We start from the raw sequence: 25,725 nt of genomic DNA, 5'->3' as shown, positions 1-25,725 counted from the left end.
GTTCAGCTGGAGAGTAGAAAAGTAAAAAAAAGGAATCACAAACACACGGGCTCTAGTTTATTAGACGCTTGTTTTCTGTTTCTCGTGTTTTTGTTAGACGTAAAACAGTTATTGTTCTCAGTTATTCTCAAATTGTTAATGATTTCATTATGAATTATTATCATATGTCATTATCAAAACCATTAACAGTTATTGGTAATAATAAAATATAAAATTAATTGCAATAATTTAAATGTGTTAATTTTATTATCAGTGTATGATGGTGTTACTATTGTAGAACCTTTTTAAAGAGCAAGTCACGTCAAAATCAACTTTTTTTTTTTTGCTGATAATTAGTATAAATGAGTGTCTAATAGCGTTGTAGACCTGTGTAGTCATTATTTTTGTTTTGATGCATTTTCTTTGAAAACTCAAAATTCTGTCTAAAAACGTCAGTCTAGCGCCCTCTTCAGCTCAAAAGTATAGAACACGTTTATTTTGAGTCGGTTTTAGCCAATGGCTAACGAGAACGATGCTGCGTATCTAAGAAAAGTACTACTTTAAAGGTGTGTAGCACAGAAAAAATAATTTTAATGATTATTTCTGATTTTAATGGAGTTAATAGAGTTTTTCATGCAGGCTGAACATGAAAATAGTCTCCTACACCTATCTCCTGCAGTAGCTTCTGATAGAAAACAGATGGTGAAACTCCAGGATTAGAAAATCCTGACAGATCTATGTCACACTGTCACTTAACGTTCATCCATCTTGACTCAGGACGGGGAAGGCTGTTGTTGGTTTAGCGTCCAGGAAACAGCAGAAAACATCTCTGCTAGTAAAAGCCAACTGTTAGCATTAGCAACTCCACCACACGGCAGAACTCCTCCAGGCTTGTGGAGATGTTAGCCAATTAGAGAAAAGATTTCCAAATATCAGGAAATAAGAAATCATATCCTGTCGTCTGAGGCAGCTTTCTCCTCCAGCTGATTCCGCTCTGCTTCTGGGCTTTTTTCACCCAGAGTGTGACTTACAAGGCATTCAGTCCAGTTAGAGACCACTGCAAATGTACCAGAGTGGTCCACACCTTTAAAACTGTATTCAGTCACCACTTAATTTATATTTGTTTGTACATTTTCAACACATTATTAAAATATTATAAAATGATTAACAGTGGTACAATTCTTCATAATATTCATTATACAATATTTTCTGTTCCATCTCTGGATTTAATTAAAAATAGCACAACTAAAGCATCTGTGATGTTGCTGTTCTGTAAATCCAGTGAAAGGATTTCTTTTCTATGGAGACATGAAGAAAAATCCTCCAGGGTGAAGCGAGTATTGTTTATCTGAGAACCATGTGTGAGAGCTTATAGGCAGAAATCCTCTTGATACTTTAGTCAGCAACATATTTTAATAGTAGTTCATATCAGAACGCTTCATATTCTGAATAAATAAGATCACATTTTACATGTGAACGTGTGACCGGACTGAACGTGCCCTGGTTTTCTTTCCCAGATTCATGTGCTGGAAAAACTAGATGTTCCATATAATAAAAAAGGAAAACATTTTGTTCAGCAAAGTCACTTTTTCACCACGTTAAGATTTTATGAGAGAAATCTGAGAACATTTCAGAGAAGAGTTAGTGTTTTGTTGGATGATTTTTATGCTTTTATTTTGTAGCTGGTGTGCCCTTTTCCATCACAAACAGCTTCTCCCGTTCTCCGTTTTACAGCCTTCAGGAGGTAAAACCAGGTTTTTATTGTACGATAGAAGCGAGAGGCTTTGATTTTATAGTGATGTATTGAGAACAGCAGAGCATGTCACAGCACTGTGGTTAAGAGGATCTGTGATGGAGCTGAGCAGCTGATCAGACACCGAGTGAAGAAACACGGGAGACAAATGAAGGGAGAGGAAGCTCGTGGAAACCAGTGGATGATGTCATATATGAGGTTTAAACCCAAGAGGAAGAATCCGAGCTACAGATGAGTCTCTCAGGCTTTTGCAAAAACATTAAGGTGCACAAAAAAGGAGTGGAAGGGAGAGATATGGCATGCAAAGAGGTCCATGAAGAGCTCCGAACAAGGCTTCCATCCAAATCAGCACCAGTAAAGTTGCTCTTTAAAGCAGCTTTAAATGGAAAATACAGATCTGGATCTCAGTTTCTGCAATCATAGAAAAAAATTTGTTTGCAAAGTTTGTGCTTTTCCGTGATAATGTTGCTCCTTTAGATAAAACTGGCTCCAAGTTTGTTAAGTGTTAGCTAAGCCTGACAAGTTTCTGTACGAACACGGAGCGCTGTGATTGGCTCGGCCTACACTTAGCCGAGCCAATGGTAGACCTGCTGAGGCTACAATGGAGCATGACTAGACCAGTCTGCAGAGGCCTGCGAAATCTTCTCCTGCTTCTATGTTTTGTCTACATTTCCAGGCTATAGAGCTCCGGACGTCGCGTGACTCTCAGAGAGTATACGCCATGTTGGCAGGCAACAAAGGTAAACAAAATGAACGGGATCGGCTTGGATTTTACTCTGTCGGAGTTTACTTCACACTTTAAAACCAAAGAAATCGATTTATATAGTCAGAAATTAAATCGATAAAACATCTACGACCCTTACCGTGCCCCTGGGATACTTTTTAAAAACGCCAGAAGCTGTCGGAGCGGACCTGGCCAGGGAACGCCTTGGGATTACCCCGGAGGAGCTGGCCCAAGTGGCTGGGGAGAGGGAAGTCCCTCTCAACTTAGGCTACTGCCCCCACGACCCGACTCTGGATAAGTGGATGAAAATGGATGGATGGATGAACAAATAACAGATTTATATGTAAGTAGTTTAAATAGAGTGCTGTGCTGTTTGAATGTATAAACTGAACGCCAAGAGAAATCACTAGTCTGATTTTTTTCCGTGAATAAAATAAATATGTCAGGCAGGAGCGTCTCAGGATCTGTCTGAGATCTGTCTCGGTGAGACAGATAATAGCAATCCAAAGTGCTTTTTATGTGTGATCTGACAATTGATCAACCATTGCTTAAAAATGAAATACAGCTTAGCCGGTTAATTGCTGTGATCATAAAACACGTAAACGGCAGCACGCAGAACTCACGAGGCAACGTTTTACGTGATGTTTACTTGCTGCTATGAGTAATAAGACAGAAAAAGCCCCGCCAAAATAAGTTTAGGACGCCCACTAAGAATCGTAATAAAAGCATTTAAAATAAATACCATACACAGTTGAGGAAACGTTGGTTTAATTACCTGATATGAAGCGGTCGCTGCATAAGCGAAAACCTTTACTCTCGGGATCCCACAGCTTCATTTCAGCCTGGTCACTAGCGCGTTTTATTACAATGATCCAACGTTTGCGGCGTTCCGGATCTTGGGGAATCCTGTAGATGGCTCATTCCTTATGTCGTCCGCGTCTGTTCTGCATCCTGGGGCACAACAGGAATCTACCATATTTCCCGTTTGATTGAGTTTTCTGACAATAACAAATAGCCCAGCTGCGGGCTTCTGCCTGCCAACATGGCGCCGTTTCGATTTGAACTGTTGCATGCCGGGAGAAGTGACGTCAACTCCCGGAGCTCTATGTATTATAAATACATTTGCTACATTTTCAACAAAAGCATCCACACCATCTACGTTGCTTTTATGCTGTAGTTAAGAAACTCCCAGAATCCTGCGACCCCACCCCCTCCCCCTCCTGAAACTGAAACGCACGTGCAAGCGGCAACAAGATGGAGCTAAACATCAGAACGACGCCACCATGTTGGAAAACGACTAACATCAGCCGATACCGCTGCTCATGCATCATCTGTGCATCATCATCCTCACTCTGCAAGAGTTGGTTGTACAAGTTTTGCACTCGGACACGAGGCTGAAGGAGGGACAGAGGTGGTGTTGTGATCAGAATCATCCGGAGCTTAAGGGCTTTAAGGAGGACGCGGACCCCTGGAGCTCCTGCCAGCGTGGATGGATGGTGCACAAGTTCTTTATACGTGACAGAGCAGCAGGTTTCTGGATGCCTCAGCCTAACGGGGAGTTCTCATAATCACTGGAGAGGACTGCGTGGCACATTCTGTGTTTCAGATGTGTTGTTTACTCCACAAACACATGTGTCTGATTTGGCCCGCTGTCCCGGCTCTTATCCACCCATCCCTTTGCTTTCCCTCTGTTCTTCCACCCTGTTTCTGTTTGTCACTTCTTTACCACCATGAAGCTTCACAGGCTGCTCTTCGTTCCATCAAAAGCAGGTGTTTGGCTCCGGGCTTCATCTAAACATCAGCAAAGTTGGCTGAAAGGAGACTTTCTAAACTTTATTTCATCCTGCTCTGATGGGCCTCACCCCAGTTGTAAATGAGCATTTTCTTAAAACTCCGCAGCTTCCTTTCAATGAAAATGTTACATTTTTGTGTCAAATTTCAGAAAATTTACCCACAGAATTGAAATCAATCACTTTCAAAGTTCTTCCAGTAGCTGGAGTTGGTCTGGTATGATGAGCACTTAGAGGACTAACTAGAGGCTTGGCTGGTATCTGGAAAGTGATCGCTTCACTTTGCAATCGTCGTGAAACACCAACGCTAACTCTTACTGTTCTTCATCCCTCCTCATCCTCATCAGGGCTCCATCCAACAGCTGGTGCTGAAGTCCGACCCCTCTGCTCCAGATGACCAGTGTGAGGAGGACGACCCATATGTGAGTCTGCATGAGAAATGGTCTCCACAGTAAACCTGGAACAGTTGCTCCCTCTGCTGGTCAAATGAGGATCATGCAGGAAGTTGGGTGTAGCTGCGACCGAGTTCACTTGTATAACAAAAACTTTATAAAAAAGAATCCCAACAAGTATGACACAACTTGAAAAGCTAATATATTATTTGTTTTATGCACAGAACTCACCGTCAAAGTTCTTAAAGTGTCTGAAAACTATGTTAGAAGCACTTATGCTGCTGTTAAAATGCTGGTAGACGTTTACTCAGAGCAAATCATTGAAGAGCAAATAGCAGGTTAATTTTTTTTTCTAATTCATATAAAATGCTGTCCGAAAAATACTATTGAAAAAGCTGATTGGTTTAAAAATACATAACAGCAGAGTTTTGTAGTGGAACGTGGCCTTTCTCAGCAAAGCTTTTTTCTAAATGTGAACCTCTGACGTAACCAAAGGGAGTCAGAAGCTCGGCGCTGCCTCAGCTCAGTGTGGAGAGAGGCTAGTTTTAGGGTAGAGTCGAGGCCGGATTAACCATACGGGCAACTGGGCAATTGCCCAGGGGCCCACATACTCTAAAGGGCCCAGGCCCAGGGCAGCAAGAGCACGAGCAAAATACTGTATCTGTAATCTCCCGCTTTATATTAAACTAGGGTGACCGTACGCCCTCTTTTCCCGGACATGTCCACTTTTCACTCTCTGTCCGGGGCGTCCGGGGGGGGGGGGGGGGTCCTGTATTGATGAAAATGTCCGGTTTTTCATCCAGGAGCAGGGATCGGATTATGGGGAGCTGAATATCCTACACATCCAGGGGAGCCGGTGTCGGTACAAGATCTGCTCGGGTGCAAGATCAGCTCGGGTCCGTCGACTGCCGATGACGTCTAAGTAGTTGATTGGCTGAACATGAACCTTACGGAATTACGTAATCACGTAACGTTGTTATCACGTGACGTTGGTCCAGGCAAATTTTTTCTATTGGAAAGATGGACAACTTTTACAAAGAAATCCATCATTACCTCTTTGAAAATACACCTTTAGCATAGAGCTGCAAGTATATTAGGGCTGAACGATTAACTTTATGTGCAATTAAATTGCGATGTGACAAAAGGAGATTTTCTAATGGCAAAGGCTGCAATTTGGCAGCGAGTGGTTAGCGCAATGCTAATATACATGGAAAAACCCATAGGAATGCTAATGCTAATATCGCCGATTACATTATTACAAATTATGAATTAGAAACGTGCCAAATGATTACATTTGGAGTCTAATAGAAAGTAAAACTACCATCAATCAAATAAGTACAGACAGGTATTTTAGCAGCAGGTAACGAAACTGCTAAATTCTTTCCAACAGTATAGATGTGTAGTGTATTTTGTCCGAGTGGGTTTGCCGTACTTTGACGTCATCGGCAGTCGAAGGACCCCGAGCCGATCTTGCACCCGAGCAGATACTGTACCGACACCGGAAAAACGTTTCTACCCATGTTACATCATTCATGGACTCTTTTGAGCAGAGAGCACAGAGAGCGGCAGAGCGATGCTCCAGGCAGCTGCGTCCAGCGCACGGTCCATTCTCAAAGTGGCGCAACCAAAAAACTATAACTGACACACGATGGTTCATGTCCGCACATGTTCTCTACTTTCTGTCTTATTTGGGCCTGAAGCTCTCTGCTACTGCGGAGATCATCACCTGTGCTGCGGTGATTTCACCTCACTGACGCAGCATCGAAACGCGCTCTCCGCTTTGCGGTCAGGAAATCCCTTTGATCTGCTCAGAAGTAACTGATGAGGTGAAGAAGTAAGAGTCCAGGCAGCAGATTTTCTGGAGAGTTTAGAGGAGATGCAGGAAGATGAGAGACGGACAGGACAGGAAATAGTTAAAAAAAAACAAGAAAACAAAACTAAGTGTTGAAAAGTAAAATGTAGGTAGATTTATCTCCTCTACACGTTTTTACCTGTATAAAACAATGTTATACACATGTCATATTTATACATCTGATACAATTCAGATCACCTTCAAAACTCAGTCACACACCCAGGGCCGTTTCAAGGCATTTTGGGGGCCAAGGCAAAATGACCCCCCCCCCATAACTGGGCTCCCCAGTAGCCTCTGTGTAATCCATACCCGCAGGAGTGTTAATTATACAGTGTTTATAAAAGTCCCTCAGACATTACTGTCATGTTATCAGATGAAAAACTAAATGATCAGACATGCTGTCTCATCTGCTGCTTTTATAAACTTGCAAAAAGTAACAAAACCATTTGAAAGCCACTATTTGTGGATTCTCTGAAAGTTTCCATGGAGTGTGTGACAACTTATTTTATCATTGATCCTATCGTCTAATCTCACAGCTGAAACAAGCATCCTTAATAATCTGTGCACAGGAAGCTTACCGATGCTGTAGTAAAACAAAAGGTATAATAATTTATTATTAATAAAACCTTGTTGCAGCACTAAAGCAGAAAAATGAGATTTTGCAATAAATATGCAAAATATTTACATATGAATTGTTTTAGAGCCCTTTTATTGGCAGAATCTGACATTAATTTTGTTCTTACAAAAAAATGGGTCCCAACATGGTTTGTGTGGCGTTGCCATAGTGTGACATCATAGGCACAGATCCCCCGTCCTCTTTTTTGGAAATGGAAATATGGTCAACCCGACTTTTGCGCTGCACAGAGACGCTTCGCTGCCTATGACTGAACGTCAGTTGAGCAGTTGAGAGTCAGTCTCATGCAGACTGACCAATGAAGAGAGGGCCTCAGTCCACACGAGGTAGGTCAAAGGTTACCCTGAGCGGGTTACGTGATGTCAGGCATTCAAGTATTGAATATATTTATTGCATATTACAGTAAAATATTCTGTATGTGACCATATTATGGTGATCCTGGGTTCGTGATGATGGGGCCCTTGAATATTGTTGCCCAGGGTACAACAGAGTGTTAATCTGGCCCTGGGTAGAGAGGTCATGTGACCCAGTCAGTGTGTGTGTTTACTAGTGTTGGATTGTGTTCATGTTGATAAACTAGAGTGTGTGAAGGCTGTACCAACTCCAGCCTGTCTGGACTTCGAGTCCACGGGTTTCCAGATAAGAGAAGCAACGCCTCCATCTCCGTGCCTGAGGGCGTTTCTGCAGCTGAAAGACGGACTTCTGTGGCCCACATCGGTCGGTCCCGGGACAGGGAGGTCTGCGCTGGGCTCCGGAGACCCGTGGTGGGGTTTAAAAAATTAAATGCAGATTTCTGGAGCTCAGATCACCATCAGAACCAGGTCAGAACCGACCACCGGAAGAGATGCACGGCTCAGCGGGCCAGTTGGTTTCCGGGCCGGAACTGGATCAGAACCGCCGCCTGGACCACCAGGAGAGGATGTGTGGCTTTTAAAAATACCAACTGGACTGGCTTGCTGGTGTTTGGGTCGGATCTAGCTCACAGAAGCCCGCATGAGCTCCAGAACCGAAGCGCTCCCTCTCTCTGAGCTCTAAACTACGTTACGTTAGCGAGTATGAGACCGCTGACAGACGCTCATTAGTATTAATATTGTATTAACTGACCGATACTATTTTAACTGTCTGGTACACGATAGTAATCAGTACAATACTGTGATGTTAGCACACAAGTTTAAGCTAACATGGCTAACTCACCAGACACCTGCTGCTCCTCTATCTCTCTGCTTTGGCCGATGGTTTCTCCCTCTGGTGTGTCTCTGCTCTCTGGGGCGAGCAGCAAACTCATAACTTTACGGTTTTGGTCCATCAGAAGTAGAATTATAAACATTTAAAGTTTCCTCTGTGTCAGCGCCGCTTTAGAATCCATGTTTTTCTCTGGCTTAAGCTAACAGGACTCCCTCAGCTGACGTCACTTGGTTTCGCAAATAAAAAAAACGTTCTCACAAAAATGACTCTAAAAGCCTAAATAATTTATGTTTGTGTAAAAAAAAAACTTTTTAAAACGAGTTTCTTTTATGCTTCTCTAAACATCGGTTCACGGGAGTCTCTAACCGGCAATTTGCTCTTTAAATCTAATCACAAAATGATCTGAAGATGAAGGAAAAAAATTAAAACTGAGGTTTATGCACTGACTGGACAAGAAAACTAAACATTAACACTGATCAGAAACAAACATCTGATTCTGACCTTTTTTAAAATCTGTTTTCCTCTCATTTTTTTCTTGCTTCATTCTGGAACTTTGCTCAGATTTTGATAAAAACAACGTTTGTTGACAGTTACATTTGAACCTAGAATATTTAGTTTTTCATCCCGATTTGTTTATCGGCTCCTCTCCGTTCCTGCTATTTTGTTATTTCGTTTTCTCGCCCTGCCGTTTGAACGCTGGTGCCCTCTGCCTCTCAGGGGATGAAGATGGAAACGGCTGATTCTCTCATTTTCACTTCAGGCTTCTGGCTTCGGTAGCGGAAATGAAGATTATGATGGCCCAAATGAAATAGAGGAAGTAAAGAAGATTGTGGAGGAGAGAGAATATACCATGGTGTGTATGGATGCCTGCGCACACACACACACACACACACACACACACATGGTTACTCCACTGGTCTTTTACTGCTTTACTGAGCTGGACTTGGACCAAAGAAAGCAGCTCTTATCCTTGCAGGCCTGCTGGAGACGGGAACACGGTGGTATCTGCTGCTTCCAACCACCTCAGTTCCCTCTGAGACAAACCACGGGTCACAGAGAGGGTGGAGGGTCGAAACTCAAATAGAAATCGCAGCAAGCCTTGGGTCTTAAAGAGGTGCCCTCAAGTAAAATGTATTATTATTATTATTATTATTATTATTATTATTATTATTATGAAACAGTGCTGGATTATTAGACTAACTCAAATAGCTGCTCTGGAAAATCTTTCGCTCTGTGCCAGAGCCTTTTGGCTCAGCTTCTGTGGATCTCCTGATTCTGTCCGATGTTTGACGGATCTGTTATACTCCAAGACTTATTTTTTATGCTACTTTTTATAAATGCAAAAGCTCTTTCATTTCCTGTTTTTATGCACAACATTTTACTCCCAAGAAGGGTTGAGAAATAGTGAATAAAGATTATGAAATCCCAGTCCCAGTCACCATCTTTGTTTTAAGGCTCTGACATAATGGTTGATGAATGTATAGACCGTCTAATCTGGTCATGCGTTACAAAGAACAGCCGTCGATGCTCCACAGTCTGCTGTACGTTTCTGCTGCAGGTTAAGGGAGTCGTACGATGACTTTTTAAGTTATAATAGTTCAATGTTCAATACAAAATATGTTTATAAAGTGTTTTGCACAAAATCCTTCTTACACAAAGCAATTTCAACATTTTTATATTTGGCTTTTTTAGTACCTTCCAGAAGGAGCCATTTCAGGGCTCTGTCACTTTAAGAAAACAAGCTTTAGCTGGCCATGCCGACACATCCCCCTCTCACGCTGCTATTAGCTAAGAAGCTCTGGTGTCCAGTAGCTCAGATATCACTTTTTTGATAAGTCATCGCACATTTTTTACTGTTCTCAAAGATCAGCAGTTGACAAAAATGTCACAAATCCGACATTTTCCCGATATTGTTATGAGGAACTGAGCTGTGTGAATGTAGAAGCCTGCAGTGAACCTCTTCACCTCAGCTCATCACTACGTGTCACCATCTACCACAGAGGAGAGGCTGCAGAAGCCAAGATGCAGGCTCAGAAAATGTCCCATTTATTTACTTAGAGGGGGCGGGGCTTAAAACCCATACCCAAGCTAGCCACTAAGTGGAGCTCCATCTCATTTCATGATCTGTAGATGGAGACGATGGCAGCAGATTTTGGAGACTTGTTTCGTTCTCTTTAATAGTAGAATAGCTGCAGACCCTTTACTGAAAAAAAATCGCATTAAGGTTTTTAAATGTAAAAACAACAATATAATCTTTTAGTAGCGCCCTACAATGTTTCTCAGTTAAATAAGACTGGAAAGGAGATCTCTCCAGCCTTTACATCCAAAAAGGCAAAAACGGACAGAAAAATGTCTTTAACAATCATATTGACTGCATTTATGGGACTGGTGTTTGTAAAATAACCACATTTTTTGGCTTTCCTGCCAGAATTAAGATGAAAAAATTATACTAACACTAAAGTTTTATTATTATCTGATGACCCAGAGTGGCTTTTAGCTCCTTTAGCACAAAAGGGCATGGAAGGCGACACATATTTTGGGGTGAACTAATTATATTAGGTAGGAAACACACAGAAAGTAATTTTAACTGTTTATTAAGGTAGAAAATAACATGTTTTGCCTTCATTAATCAAAATAAATGAGTGAAAGTTCAAAGCTTTGCTACAGTTTTAGTATTTTTTCTGGACTGAGAATGTCGACTTTTTTCTGGTAAAAAATAAAAATAATTGAGTTTGTGGAGATTTCTGGCTCCTGGTTTCATGTTTGGTTTAAAAAAAAGTGTTTTCTGCTCATAATAATGATAAGAAAACCAGTGAGTGATTTAGTTGTTTGGGGTGGTTGCGATCTCCTGGCAGACATGAATCCAACACATTTCTATCAAACTGCAATAAAACATCTTTATTCTCAGTGAAGCCTTAGATTTTAACCTGGGAAGGAAGTTTTGTGTGTTTTTGTGCCTTTGGTGACGGAAGATTGTGTGGAAATAACACACATTTATGACCAAATCTGTCGGTAAGACACATGAATCACATGTTCCTAGCACTCCTGCATGTTTGCCATATTTCTTATGCATCTAAAATATTTGTTTAATTTTAAATCGTTCCCTGCATCTGCACCGAGGCCCGTTACGAGACAGATTTCAATTTAACGCTTCAGAACAGAAAGATGCATCACTTTTTGCTTTAATGTTGTCAAACTCGTGAAATCGAGATGTTTTCTGATCATGTTTGATCTTGTGGCTTTGATTTTTGATGTTTATTATAAATTCACATGTTTATAACGATAACACTCTAAATTATGAACTCCTATCTTTGTTAAGCCTTTTCCAGACCTGGATCCAACTTACGGCGTCCCGGTCCGAGCTCCGCCCACCGACGTCCCGCTCAGTGATGATGAAGACTTTCAGGAGTCTTCTGGAGAAGAGGAAACAACCACAGAGAAAGGTGAAATGTGTTCATTTTTAACACTTTGACGTTAAAAAGTCATTAAATTATATTTTTCTCAAATGCTTTATTCATCAGAAGTAATATGGGTTATAAAATAAATAAATTAAAAAATACTTAAAATATTAAAAATAACAAAAATTGAAAATAATCATTTTATTCAAATTTTCCTGTAAATATATTTTTAAAAATGTTCTATTTTTTTGTTTTTGTTATTGTTGTGCATCTGCATTTTATGTTGTCAATGTCTACGCATGGGACAGTGTGAAATGTAATTTAATTCCTTGTATGGCAAGCACATTCGAAGAAATTGACAAATAAAGTATTCTATTCAATTCTTAAAAACTTTTTCAGTCGTGTTTCCATAAGATTAACGCTAACCTGTCATTTAAAGGGTTAAATAACATTTTACGTAATCCATAATAATCCATAATGACAGAACTTTGAAGCATTTAATTTTTGGGTTGTGTTTCTACATTTAACCAGCAGATGGCGAGGTTCTCCTTTTTTCTTGTCCACCTTTTCTGCCTCATTTTTATTTCAGCATGTTCTGCTCGTCATTACCTCTCGCTTCCCAAACAGCAACACGCTCACCTCGTTAATGACTTATTTGTGTTGTTTTCCTCAGCGACACCGCGTCCGACCAGCGCCCCTGCCCTTGAGCCTGACGCTGTGAGTTGACCTTTCCTCCTCATGTCAGACCACTTTTGTTTTTGTTGTTCAGCAGAACGGTGTTCCATCAGCGCTGGCCTGTTTTAAAGTTCTGTGGCACCAGCGTGAACACCTCCAGAACTTACCCCCCCCCCCCCCCCCCCCCCCCCGGATTTCTCTCTCCAGGTGTTTAGAGGACAAAAAGGGGAACGAGGAGAACCGGGTCCCGCTGGGCCCCCGGGACCTCCTGGCTCCCCAGGAGGATTCTCTGGTGAGGGAAGGGAACCTGGACCGAGAGGTCCACAAGGACCACTGGGATCATCAGGACCTCCAGGACCTCCTGGAAAAGATGGAGAGCCTGTGAGTATAATCAGCCTGATTTTGGACCAAACTGCTTTCCGTATACAGAAGCTTTTGGAGCTTTTTTCTGAAGTTTTTTCAGACTTTTGTGTCAAAGAGTCTGATGATGTCTGATGTTTCTGTTTTTATCTGTCCTCCAGGGACGCACAGGTGATCACGGTCCTCCAGTAAGTAAAACTCTCCTAGTCTATCAGATTTCTAGGCTTCCCCTTGTGGGTCTCATCTTTTACCGCTTCAGAAAGCTGCTACCAGTAGAACATGCTGGCCTTTTTTCTACTGACTCAGCAGCCGTTGGTCCTGATGCAAACATCTGAGTTGATTTGGTGACTCTACCTCTCCACTCTCAGGGTCCAGCAGGATTCCCTGGACTCCATGGAGAACCTGGTCCCAAAGGAGAAAAGGTAAAAAATAAAAAAAAATCATTTAATGATGGTAGAAAATGATAAAAATAAATAAAACTGCTGCCGTCTCATTCAGGGTGATCCTGGTTTCGGTCGTCCTGGTCCTCCAGGGCCTCCGGGACCTCCTGGACCTCCTAGCAAGTCTTCCATGATCCTGGTCAGTTGTTGCACAACATTTTGATGTAGTTTTTTAGGATTTAGACTCTAGAGTTGAAACTCTATAGATTTAGCTGATGTAACTTGATGAGAAACAGTCGGTCCCTGGCGGTTTTGACTGGTTCTGGTCTCTGCTCAGCAGGAAGGTTCTGGATTTGAAGACTTTGACAGCGATACAGAGATTATCAGGGTAAGGGAGGATCACTCTTCAGCTGACCGTCAGACAGCTGTAAAAGTACCTTATATTAATGTCGAGTTTTATCAGGGTCCTCCAGGTCCTCCAGGACCTCCAGGGCTGCCTGGGCGTCCAGGAACCCAGTCTGCAGATGTTGTTGCGGGACCTCCTGGGAAAGATGGAAAGGATGGAGAGAGGGGTGAACCGGGACTGCCTGTGAGTTTATTTTGTTCCTGGTTTTCTTTGGATCCACAGCTTAATTTTACCTTTAGGTGCGAGCGGCCTCTGAGCTGTGGGACCACACTGAGTCCATTATGAACCAGATGGTGAAAAACTAAATTCAACACTAACTGATCAACTTTTGATGTGAGCTGGTACAAATTCACATTTCCAGCCTCCATTTGCCCAAATCCAACGTAAACCATCTCTCTGCTACTGAAACTATCTTTCTGATTGATCTTGGGTTGGTAGGAGACATCGCACTCCTGATACAGGTGCACGCTTTCGTAAACCTCCGCTGGGCTCAGTGGAAATAGAACCCACCCTGAGAGAGAAGCAACGATTGGCTCCTGCAGAATTTTATAAGTGGGTTTACCATCCTGGACCAGTAGGGGGCAGTGTGCAGACGTTTTAATCTTTTTATTGTCCACTAACTACTACTACTAAGTAGAGGTTACTGGACACCCCATTGGGCGCTGGAGAGCATAACAGCGTTGCCGCCATATTGGGTGGGTCCCTCACTCTCCAAACCCAACCGGAGTCTTTGCAGAGTGGGCAACAACCGGCACTCTATTGAAAACAGATCTTGTGGATTACTATTAACTTTTCTACTACTTGTTGGGATTTTATGTTTAAATTTATGTTATTATATTTGTATTTTAACCATCATACAATTCCATTTGTCTGATTTTGTGAAACAGCATAATAAAATGTGTTTCTTAGTTGGGTAAGCACCGTCAGTAGAGATAAATGTACTGAGGGAGAATGGAAACCCATCCAAGATGGCGGTCCATGGCTACACCAAAGGCCAGTCCATGAGGTGTCTACGTATATGACGTCTGTGCTTCTTCTTCTTCTTCATCTTCGTCTTCTTCTTCTTCTTCTTCTTCATCTTCTTCGTCGTTGTCTTCTTCTTCTTCGTCTTCTTCTTCATCTTCTTCGTCTTCGTCTTCTTCTTTTTCTTCTTCGTCGTCTTCTTTGTCTTCTTCTTCGTCATCTTCTTTGTCTTCTTCGTCTTCGTCTTCTTTGTCTTCTTCTTCGTCTTCGTCTTCTTTGTCTTCTTCTTCGTCATCTTCTTTGTCTTCTTCGTCTTCGTCTTCTTTGTCTTCTTCTTTGTCCTCTTCTTCTTTGTCGTCTTCTTCGTCTTCGTCTTCTTTGTCTTCTTCTTTGTCCTCTTCTTCTTTGTCGTCTTCTTCGTCTTCGTCTTCTTCTTCATCTTTTTCTTCTTCACCTTCTTCTTCTTCTTCTTCCAGTGAAGACTTGAGATTAAGAAAGAAGTTCTTAAATTTAGTGACTTAATATTTAAATTTAGAAGCACACGACTAAATAAACAAATAAATCTGAATACTTTACACGAACCTGATCAGGAGCTTTATTACACAGGCCATCTTGTTTTTTTACAGCGTTGTTTTCCCTCAATAGTAAATCTAAGAAGCTCTTACTGAGTGTGTAAATGGACCACTTACAGTTTAACGTCATTAACGGCTCTTTTGGCTCATACATTGTTGATTCACCAGCTGTCTTCGGTAAATGCTGCTAAATGTCTGATTCTGAGGAAAGTTGTGCTGCTCCTGCAGGGAGTCGATGGAAGAGATGGAGATCCGGGGCTTCCTGGCAGGAAGGGAGACCAGGTGAGGCTGAACAATAAATAAAAAAAATAATAAACTCAGCTTTTCCGTTTGTGTTTCTGACTCTTTTGTAAAAAGCGCAGCCTGATTTCCCCGGTGCAGACCTGTAAGCGCTTTGTTAGCTGAAACAATTAAACAGCAGAAAAAAGCCGGGCTCTTAATGAGGTGGGCTAATAAAGCGGAGGGGCTCGAGAGTGTAAACAAGTCTGCTGCTTTTTAATGCAGACCAGAACCAAGAGTCTGTCTCGAGTCAACAATGCAGCTAATTTGATTTTATTATAATTCACTTGCTTGTTAATAGGGGGAGCCTGGAGTGAGCGGGCGGCCAGGACCAAAGGTAACGTCTATTTGCTGCTTGTTTGAAAGGATAATGAACGATTACCAGCTTCAACCGTGATAATTACGCCTGCTTTGTGCGGTTTATTCACCATTTCTGTCCCCGTGGCTGTGGATCCTCACAGCTACAATAAACACCTGGGGGAGGATTTATTTTGTAATTTTGTCTCTTCCAGGGAGATCAGGGTCCACCCGGGTTTCCAGGTATGCCGGGGTCACCGGGTCCAGAGGGGCAGCCTGGTCCCAGGGGTCCTCCTGGCCCTCCTGGGCCCCCGGGACTCTCAGGAAGAGGCTTCATCAGGTCGTTTGAGGTAAACTAAATGAATAGAAGACGTGTTTGTGGGACATGTGTACACAATAAACCAGCTGAACAGAAACAGGTTGAATTACAGTTCTATTTATTAGGGATGAGCCGGATACTCGTTTCAGACTAGTATTCGGTACGGATAAAGCATTTTTGACGAGTTCAAGCATGAAACGAGTAATACTCGTAAATATCTGTAATCGTGCTGAAGGAAAATCCTCATTGGGTAACTGACTGTATTCCCGCTCTGTGACTGGCCAGTCACATAGAGCGCCCGCCCCTCCCTACACACAAAAGTGCAGCGGGAGCTCACAGCTCAGTCCGCGTCCGGTCCATCCACGCACACACACACACACACACACACACACACACACACACACACACACAGACAGTAACGGATCTCTCTGTGCTTGCTTCACTGTTCACGTTTCTTCAGTACTCCCTATGTTTTCTTCGGTTTGCTTCTTTTAAAAGTTATTTAAAGTTACTTTTTTTGTAACGTACTTGGTGCATTTGACAAGACAGAGCTGAAAACGGCTCGTGCTGCGTCAGTCACTGCCTCCGCTCCGGTCGGGTTTTTTTTTCCCTCTCTCTCTGTCCTCTTTCTCGGGATCCACTCCCTCTTTCCTTTTCACTCTCTCTCGTTCTTTACATTTTTTAATCACAAATGTCTATTTTTTGCTCATTTTAAATATATTTTAATCATTTTCTAAATTCTTTTTTCTATTTTACATGTTTTGTTTTTGTGAAGCGCCCCGTGATTTTTATCTTGAGAGGCGCTATAAAAAAGATCTCTCTCTCTCTCTCTCTCTTTCTCTCTCTCTCTCGTAATCCATGCACTTAAATATTAATGTTCTGATTTTACTGAAAAACTTGTTCTGTAATAGTTCCTTTACTACTGTGATCAAAAACATTTAATCTCAACTCTGAGGCTGCTCTGTAAACAGTTTTCAAATAAACAATACACATAGCAACTTCTGATCAGACTTAAAATAATGTATTGATGTAAACCACACCCACTTCTGGGTTAGGCCACGCCCACTCCGAGTACAGATACAGATAGTGGTGTACTCGCTCATCCCTACTACTTATTTATTTATAATGTAAATTAGTTTGTGGAGATGAAGCGTTCTACCGTGAGCTGCTGGAAAATCTTCCAAACTAATCTTGAAAAGTGGATTTATTTTGATAAGTGTGTAAGAAGTCACCAGTTTGGGTTAAGTCAAGGACGTCAGTTATTTAAGGATTCATTTATGTTTTAATTATACATTTTTATTTTTAATCTAAAATGTAAATCATTAGTATATTTTTAGTTTTAGTTTATTTATTTATTTATTTTGCTATTTTCCAAGGACCTCGAAGGATCTGGGATGTCGGATGATTTCGGATCCTTGGTTGGTCCACAGGTATGTATCATAAATGTAGGGCGTTCAATTGAATTTTACTTTCATTTCAGTTTTATTTGATTCAGTGTAGCCGCTTTGTAACTTTTAAACATCTTTAATTTTATAGGGACCTCCTGGACCTGAAGGACCGAAGGTAAGGAGGACTTTGTTCATGTTCGCATCTGTTACACTGCATCCATGTTTTTAACCAACTATGTGTGTCCATGATGCTGTGGGTGAATGAAACCTGACTGGAGCCTCAGTTGAACTCTAAATCCAGGATGCTTTTCTTTGTTTTCCTCCTCCTGGTCTTTCCCAGGGTAAAGACGGTTCCGACGGCCTCCCAGGAAAGCCGGGGCAGAAGGTGAGTCCATCTGCAGCTTTGTTCTGTAGCTAATGAGGGCATCTCAGGAAATATCAAACAAGCTTAATGCCAGGTGAATGAGACTCAAAATAAAAGCTAATCTCATCATTTAAAGCCAGGCTCATGGCATTAAAATCTAAAAAAAAAAAATATAGAAATCATTTAATTTGCTATTTGTAGTACTTCAATCATCCACCAGAGGGCAGAACACAAGTTTTTGAGGAAAGCACTGATCCTGAGGTAGAGGTCTTAGAAAGTAATGAATGTATCAGATGTGACGTATGTGTCCTTTTAAACATTTAAAGAGACAATGTGTAGTTTTTACTGTTAATCTCTGGAAATATCCATCAAAATGTTGTTGAAAATGAATGCAATGATACCCAGTTGTTGAAAAATATTGGCAGCTTCGTAACATATAACCATAAAAATCAGATCCAAAATACAAGGGAGCAGGTCTAAGTCTCTGGGCGACGCCATATTAGATGCCACGTTTCCTTCTACGGGAGCCCATGAGGACAAAATGCATTTACTGATGTGTAACAAACGATTACAAAACGTTCACTGTTAATAAACGTTGTTTTACACATTTACCTCTTCACTTGCTGCCAGTGATGAAATGGCGTCTGATGTGCTTTTCACAGGCCTTTTTGACCCTAATGGGCATCCGTTGTTTAGGTCTTACTCCAACACAAAAGTACTGCTTGCTTGCAATGATTTAGGTATCTACTGCCCCCTAACGCCAGGAAAAATACACACGGTCACTTCAAATTCACATTGCGGTTATTTTGGCAGCAATGTTAAAACTTGACCCCGGGATGACCTCACATTAGCTACTGGTGATGTTTACTCCCATAAATGTCCACAGAAGTCATTTTAAAAAATGCAAAACAAACATCTTATGAATTAATGACTGCATGAGTATCTATGAAATTTTGGAGATTTGAGCCATTAAAAATGGTGGCAATACACTTCCACTAGCAGTTAGCTTATCAATCTTAAAGAACATGAACAGATTTTCTCTGGACAGAGGTCGTTTCAGTGCGTTTACATCTTGCTAAGCTTCCTTGTTTGAACCATACCAAAGATTTTTTTTAAAGTTACTTATAGAAGTCATACATGTGATGATGGTTTCTGCAGGGGGAGGTGGGCATCAAAGGACCTCCTGGGACTCCGGGTTTGGATGGACTCAAAGGGGAACAGGTTAGTACTAATCACACTTTGGTTGACGGAGACTTTTCAAAAATCCAATTAGAAATCTTTTTAAAGGGACATTATGGAAGTGTGACAGCCAAAACATGTATAGAAATAATAAATATCTTCTTCAAACATTCTCCTGCAATGCCCTGGTCCTGTAGAATGAGCCCTGGCATTTTTACTGTGATTGCCTGTTTTTCTGTAAAATCACAGAAAAAGAGAGATGCTCGGGTCGAGCAGGCTGCTTCATGCGCGTTCACGCTCAGGCATCGCCCTCCGAACCGTTCTTTGAAAGTTGTTTCAGCTGTCATCAAGGAAATAAATGTTACAGATACAGGAGATGCCACTGGTGCTTTAGCTTGCCTGGGAAGACTTCAGACTCTCGTGCAGAAGACCTGGGTTTGATTCTGGATGTGAACATAGTTCATTCAGAGTTTCTTTTTTACATTAATAGTATTTTTTTTTACAGTAAGATGCCCAAATTTTTATTTGAGACTCGCCGAACGGCATTGAATTCACAGATAAAAAAGATGTGGGTTCAACTTTCATTTTGGAACAATTTTTCAAGCAAGGGAAGGGAATGATCTGAGCATGCAGGAGGACTGACCCATCTTAAACCTTTGTCGGCTGTGCTGAAGAGAAAGGTACAGAACAAATTATTTCATTAATTAGCTGCGTGTTCTCCTGTCCTCTGTTCCCCCCCCCCCCCCCCCCCCCCCCACACACACACACGGGACTGTCTCAGCTGTTATTTTCGTTAAGGAGTGTGCACGTACAGCATGCGCGCCTCGTGCACGAGCCTCCTATTGAAGCTGCCGTTACGCTTTTGGCCTGAGGGGGCAATCGCGAGCATGAAAATTCAAAACTCCGTAAAGTCCCTTTAATAAGATTACTTCACAACGTGTTAAATGAGAATTTTAGCAGTGAAAGAAGAAAAAGATGATTTTCTTTGTTTCTGATTACAGGGTCAGAAGGGGGTTAAAGGAGATCCGGGACAAAAGGTGAAATAAACCCTGCGAGTATTGTTTATTCATCAAAGAGCGGATCTTACACAAAACTATTTTTAGGGAGAGGCAGGACGAGATGGGCTCAGTCTACCTGGCCTCCCAGGACCACCTGGACCACCAGGACCCCCCATCAACCTCCAGGATGTGAGTTTCATCAGCATCATCTTTGTTTCTGTCACTGAGATCTTACTGACCAAACTCACCCCCTCTCAGCTTCTGCTTAATGCTACAGATGGTGCCTTCAATGTCTCAGGAATTTTAGACTTTCAGGGATCTGCTGTGAGTATCAGACAAAAACCAAGTGGGTTTTCATGCTTTGAGGCTGTAGCAGTCTCATGCTTTCTCCATTTACTCACGAACATGTTTGCAGGGACCACAGGGTCCAAAAGGGGACATCGGGCTCCCGGGTTTACAAGGACCTGCAGGGCTTAAAGTAAGTGGAATGTGGACACTGCTCCTTGAAACACGTTAACTGAAAATAATTTGACTTCATTGACAGTTATGAGGTTAATATTTGCTGCTGTTTCCTCGTTTTTATGAGTAACTTGTGTGTTTGCACGCAGGGCGAGAGAGGTGAGCCAGGAGTTGTGATCGCAGCAGATGGATCCTTGATGTCAGACCGGGCTGGACCAGTGGGGCCCAAAGGAACCAAGGTAACACATCCTATCAGCTCCTTCCACCACAAATCGGATTGGTGTGTAAAGTTGGCATGACCTGTAAATCACTGCACATTGTAGGGAGATCGAGGCATTCCTGGAGCTTCCGGAGTTCAGGTAAGGACAGCAACAAAAATATTTCATTACTATTATATTATTAAATTAATCATTTAATTTTTTTTTTCTAAAAGGGACCCGTTGGACCAGCAGGACCCAAGGGAGAATTTGGTTTCCCTGGACGACCAGTGAGTGCCAATAGCTCAATGAGTTTATAGCAGGATTTATGAAGAGATCAGATGTGACTCAACAATCTTTGTTCAACAGATAAAAACACAAACATGTTTAAAAGCTCGACAGTGCTGAAAAATTCAATTCAAGTTTATTTATAAAGCGCCAAATCACGACAAGAGTCGTCTCAATGCACTTCACATAATAAACATCCCAATTCAGGTCAGTTCATTAAGCCAATCAGAGATAATGTTTCCTATATAAGGAACCCAGCAGGTTGCTGACACTAATCAGTGACTTTACAGCAATCCTCATACTAAGCAAGCATGCAGCGACAGTGGAGAGGAAAACTCCAGAGGATCCTGGATCAGTATAAGCAGCCATCCTCTACGACTCACTGGGGATGGAGAAGACAGAGCACACACACACACACACGCACAGACAGACAGACAGAGTAATGTGTCTATGCTTACATTGTGATTTCTTAGTAAGTATTCTATTTGGTGAGAGATAAACTTTATTGTATTTATCCTAGTGGATCTATAATTAAACGGATAAACTAGTAGTAGCACATTCAATGTCAAGGAAACCAAAAAGTTATTATCAGGAGAGGGAGAATGCTTTAGTGGTTAGCAGCAGTGTGCTAGTCGATGGCCCCCTCCATGAGGCCACCACAGCTCAGCAGAACATCGTTGTAGCTTCTTCTGGGGAGAAAAACTCTTAGAGAGAAAATAAAGTTAACAGCTGAAATAGCAGAAAGTAATACAGTTAAAGAGCAGACTGTAGAAGAAAGTAGTAGAGTGTGGAAAGTGGTCAGTGTGTCCTCCAGCAGTCTAAGCCTATAGCAGCATAACTACAGAGATAACTCTGGATAATCTATCCTATTTAGATGTAGGCATGTTGGAGGCAGGGCAAGGGAGAGCCGTCTTTACCGACTGTACACTCCACCTCCCTCTACCCCCCACTTGTCCTGATTTAGGCTAACATCAGATTTTAAACATAGGCCCTATCAAATAAAAATGTTTTAAGCCTAGTCTTAAAAGTAGACAAGGTGTCTGCCTCACGGACTAAAGCTAAAAGTAGACCCCCCCCCCCCCCCCCCCCCCCGGTTCCAGTAAAGTTTAAAGCCCCACCCCATTCTGTTAAAAAGGGAGAATCTGTAAAGTCACTGAAACTTTTCTCAAATGAACGTGATGAAGTTCTAACATCTGTCCTCTAGGGTCGTCCAGGCCTGCTGGGACGTAAAGGAGAGAAGGGGGACCCCCAAGGCCTGCCGGTGAGTCACACACTCCATCAGAGCTAAAATGACAGCAAAACGTGGCATTTAGGCTTGTTTTTTATCTCCTGAAGGATAATCTTCCCATTTTCTTTTCAACTTTCAGTTATAACTTCTTCTTCTCCCTCCCTCAGGGACCTCCTGGCCCTCCTGGGCCCCCAGGCCATCCAGGAATATTCAACTGTCCCAAAGGAGTAAATATCCCGGAATTATAGCTTCTTCCCAAGTTTTCAGTTGGTTTGTGTTTATTATTGTGTTTCTTCTCCTGGTTTCTGAAGACCGTGTTCCCCGTTCCTCCCAGACCCCACTGCAAAATGCCCGTAGGTCAATGAGCGTGGAACCACTGAAGCTCAGTTAAACAGTTGCATCTTTGATTTTAACCGGATGCATCCTCTTCCTTTGAAAACTCACAAACTAGAACCTGTGGTCTCCCACAGAGAAACTCCATTCCCTCCTCTTCCTTTGCAACATTTCCACAGATACTCTGCATGTTTTTCTGTGTAACCATCGTAACTCCCACGTTTTACTGCTCAGTCCATCTATGGCGCGGTTCCTAAATACTCCTGCATGCTGCATGTCGCCACTGGGAAGGTGAAGGCTCTATGCAGAGAACTAACGGAGGTAGACTGAAGGTTAAACTCATGGAAAAGCATTTGCATGTTGACGTCCGACTGGAAATATCTTAGAATGTGGATTGATTAAAGTCAAAATCTGAAATTCTGTTTCTGCGGCATCGTTTCAGCTTGATTCTAAAGGAGCTGTTGCAACAGGTTGGTTGGGTCAGTCGGAAAGTTTATTCCCAAACGGGAACGTTTAGGGATGTTGCTGATTTACTGTTTTTGTCACTCAGGTTATTGCCTTCAAGGACCAAAAGGAGAAAAGGGGGACCGAGGTCTTCCAGGGTCACAAGCTTCCATCAGTGAGTCTATCAATAATATGAATAGATGCTTGGACATTTTTTGAAAAACACAAACAAAAAGGTAAACAGAACTATGTTTAGTTTAGTTGTTAGAACATCCTTAGACAGAGACACTCTTTATTGTAAAATGAATAGCTGAGCGTCTTGATCTCTTATTTTTCTAGACTCTTATTTTTCCAGAGGAGGCTGGGTAAGTTCCACCTGCCTTTGTCTTTTTATTTTTCTTCTCCTCTTTGGTCTTCAGGTGCCTGAATGTAATTGTGTTTGTTTGTTCTTCCCCAGGAGTCGAGGGGTGACAAGGGTAGCAGAGGGGAGAAGGGAGAAAAGGGGGAGGCTGGGTTTCCAGGACAACCAGGCGTTCCAGGGAGATCAGGACTGGTGGTGAGTTGATGTGGAATAAACTGTTGTGTGTTTTTGATTTCAAATGAAAAGAACAACCAGTGATTTTTGTTGTGCGGACTCGTTTTAGGGACCTAAAGGGGAATCTGTACTTGGTCCTCCAGGAAAGCCCGGAACACCAGGTCCACCTGGTGTTCCTGGCTATGGTAGACAAGGTCCTACTGGCCCACCGGGACCACCAGGTCCTCCAGGGCCTCCTTTATTTCCATCTAGATATGGTTCAGGTATGAATGTTTTATTATACAGCAATGGGTGTCAAACAAGACTTAATGGGTTTCATGAATTGTGTGGGTTTTTTGTTGTTGCAGCTCTGACCGTCGCTGGTCCACCTGGACCTCCAGGACCACCTGGACCTCCTGGTATTTTAAGAAACTCAGCCGCTGTAAGTTAATTGCTCTGCCGTTAAGTTGGATGAGACAGGATAGAATAGGATTTCAAGCATCTCCTAAAAACCATGCACTAACATGGATAAGACAGATACTGCATGGTTTTTAGGGAGTGCTTGAAATCCTTGAAAATACTTGGATTTAAAATTGGTTTTTCAAGTGTTACTGAAACTGTAGCTTAAAGCCATTTACTTTTATCGGGCCTTTCCAACGGACGTGTCACGTGATGTCTGCAAAGTAGCTGCCAGCGTGAATGAGTACACTTCGACCACCCGCTGTATGTGCCCCCAAAGCATAAAGATGCATTGCTTTGCTAAATATACGTTTCAGATGTGTCAAGATCAGCAGTTCAGATCGAGCCAAACAGGAAGTCAAAAACAAAAGCTGTGTCAAGCGTGGCAAATTTCAAAATTGAAACACGCGGGTTTCGCGTTGCTTAGGTATAAAAAATGAAGTACGTAAATACCATCTTTATGCAGATGACATCCAACTGTACATCTCCTTTAAGCCCCATGAGATGTCTAAGCTGCAGCTGTTACACACCTGCTTAGACTCTATCAAAACCTGGATGGCTGGGAGCTTTCTGCAGCTGAATGAAGATAAGACTGAGATCCTCATCTGTGCCCCAGACAAGCTGGTTCCAAAAGTCAGAGACTCTCTTGGTCAGCTTGCTTCTCACACCAAACCTTCAGTCAGGAATCTTGGTGTGACCTTTGACCCAGCTCTCACCCTGGATTCTCATGTCAGTTCTCTTGTTCGCTCTTCCTTCTTCCATCTCAGGAACGTTGCTAAGCTGAGTCCCATTCTGGCCCGCTCTGAACTTGAGACAGTTCTCCACACCTTCATCTCCTCACGCTTAGACTACTGTAACTCTCTTTTCACGTGTCTGAGCAGAACCTCCCTGAACCGTCTACAGGTGGTTCAGAACGCCTGTGCTCGGCTTCTGACCAAGTCCTCCAAACACACCCACATCACCCCGCTTCTCCTCCAGCTTCACTGGCTGCCAGTCAACTTCAGGGTTCATTTCAACATCCTGGTTCTGGGGTCTCATTTATCAAACATTGCGTAGAATCCTTACTAAAACCGTTCTTAAGTTCAACAAAAAAAAACTACTTGCGTCAAGTAGGTTTGTGATCTATCAAACATGGAGTACGCACAGCTGCACGCAATCTCTGCTTCATAAATCTGAGACTAACGAGAATGTTTCTCAGCTGCATTTTAGTCACATCCCACCCTCACCACGCCCACTTACTGCCATAAATAGTCAATGCAAAGAGCCTTGTGGATCTCATGCATGTACATAAGCCGGCTGCTGCAGCGCTCCGCCAATGACATGGCGACCGTAGATCAAGGCAGATCAAGGAAGAGCTATTTCACAGAAGCAGAAGTTGAGGTACCTGTGGGTGAGGTGGAGAAATGAAAGGAAGTGCTTTTGCAAAACAAATAAGAGAAAATCCACGGAGTGGCACAGCGTTGCTGAAGCTGTCAATGTTGTGAGTTCTTCAGAGAGATCTGTGGCAGATGTAAAAAAAATGGTCTAATTGAGGTTCGATCCCCAGACTCCCAGGTGAAAGTCACGAGCGCTAACCACTCACCCAAACGGAGATCTCCCCTGTTCAAGTAGCCAGGGCGCATGATTAACCGGGTCACAGTGACAGGACACACACTGTCACAGACGCATGATGTTCTGTCTCAATCTGTCCCCCTGCTGATATTCTGCATTCCATATTCTGCGCTTCAGGCTGTGTGTGTGGGCACGCGTGTGTGTGTGTGTGTGTGTGTGTGTGTGCGTGTGGGGGGTCTTGTTCTGTGTGAAAACGAAGCAGTACAAGTGATAATGCTGCAGGATTTCAGAATTGTATCCTTCTCAGCAGCAGCACTGCAGGTGCTCTCCATGTCCAACATGTGCGTAAGCCAGGTCCTTACTCA

The 25,725-nt window shown here is 42.5% G+C and overlaps 1 protein-coding gene across 6 annotated transcripts in view; it reads left to right on the top strand.

Moving 5' to 3' along the window:
- The window catches only part of LOC107383079 (collagen alpha-1(XVIII) chain), a 117,106-nt gene that overhangs the window by 84,748 nt on the left and 6,633 nt on the right, over nt 1–25,725 (top strand). For 2 of the 6 annotated variants that reach the window (XM_054751021.2, XM_054751019.2), the window contains exons 6-39: nt 4,594–4,668; nt 9,070–9,162; nt 11,629–11,752; nt 12,381–12,424; nt 12,590–12,763; nt 12,904–12,930; nt 13,111–13,164; nt 13,241–13,321; nt 13,460–13,510; nt 13,586–13,711; nt 15,292–15,345; nt 15,644–15,679; nt 15,855–15,989; nt 17,335–17,388; nt 17,495–17,521; nt 17,687–17,731; nt 18,869–18,931; nt 19,891–19,926; nt 19,993–20,076; nt 20,146–20,211; nt 20,303–20,365; nt 20,496–20,585; nt 20,670–20,705; nt 20,780–20,833; nt 22,036–22,092; nt 22,227–22,286; nt 22,371–22,412; nt 22,627–22,713; nt 22,835–22,862; nt 22,943–23,011; nt 23,176–23,201; nt 23,294–23,392; nt 23,481–23,634; nt 23,719–23,792. In XM_054751021.2, the coding sequence (XP_054606996.2) occupies nt 4,594–4,668; nt 9,070–9,162; nt 11,629–11,752; nt 12,381–12,424; nt 12,590–12,763; nt 12,904–12,930; nt 13,111–13,164; nt 13,241–13,321; nt 13,460–13,510; nt 13,586–13,711; nt 15,292–15,345; nt 15,644–15,679; nt 15,855–15,989; nt 17,335–17,388; nt 17,495–17,521; nt 17,687–17,731; nt 18,869–18,931; nt 19,891–19,926; nt 19,993–20,076; nt 20,146–20,211; nt 20,303–20,365; nt 20,496–20,585; nt 20,670–20,705; nt 20,780–20,833; nt 22,036–22,092; nt 22,227–22,286; nt 22,371–22,412; nt 22,627–22,713; nt 22,835–22,862; nt 22,943–23,011; nt 23,176–23,201; nt 23,294–23,392; nt 23,481–23,634; nt 23,719–23,792 (2,388 nt within the window). The remainder of the gene's footprint in view (nt 1–4,593; nt 4,669–9,069; nt 9,163–11,628; nt 11,753–12,380; nt 12,425–12,589; nt 12,764–12,903; nt 12,931–13,110; nt 13,165–13,240; nt 13,322–13,459; nt 13,511–13,585; nt 13,712–15,291; nt 15,346–15,643; nt 15,680–15,854; nt 15,990–17,334; nt 17,389–17,494; nt 17,522–17,686; nt 17,732–18,868; nt 18,932–19,890; nt 19,927–19,992; nt 20,077–20,145; nt 20,212–20,302; nt 20,366–20,495; nt 20,586–20,669; nt 20,706–20,779; nt 20,834–22,035; nt 22,093–22,226; nt 22,287–22,370; nt 22,413–22,626; nt 22,714–22,834; nt 22,863–22,942; nt 23,012–23,175; nt 23,202–23,293; nt 23,393–23,480; nt 23,635–23,718; nt 23,793–25,725) is intronic. The other 4 variants (XM_054751020.2, XM_015955503.3, XM_054751022.2 and 1 more) reach the window with 4 other exon arrangements.

This window comes from Nothobranchius furzeri, chromosome 7, assembly GCF_043380555.1.
Source record: "Nothobranchius furzeri strain GRZ-AD chromosome 7, NfurGRZ-RIMD1, whole genome shotgun sequence".
Taxonomy (NCBI): Eukaryota; Metazoa; Chordata; class Actinopteri; order Cyprinodontiformes; family Nothobranchiidae; genus Nothobranchius; species Nothobranchius furzeri.
The sequence above is the reverse complement of the archived record's forward strand: the minus strand, read 5'-3'. Positions and strand labels throughout refer to the sequence as shown.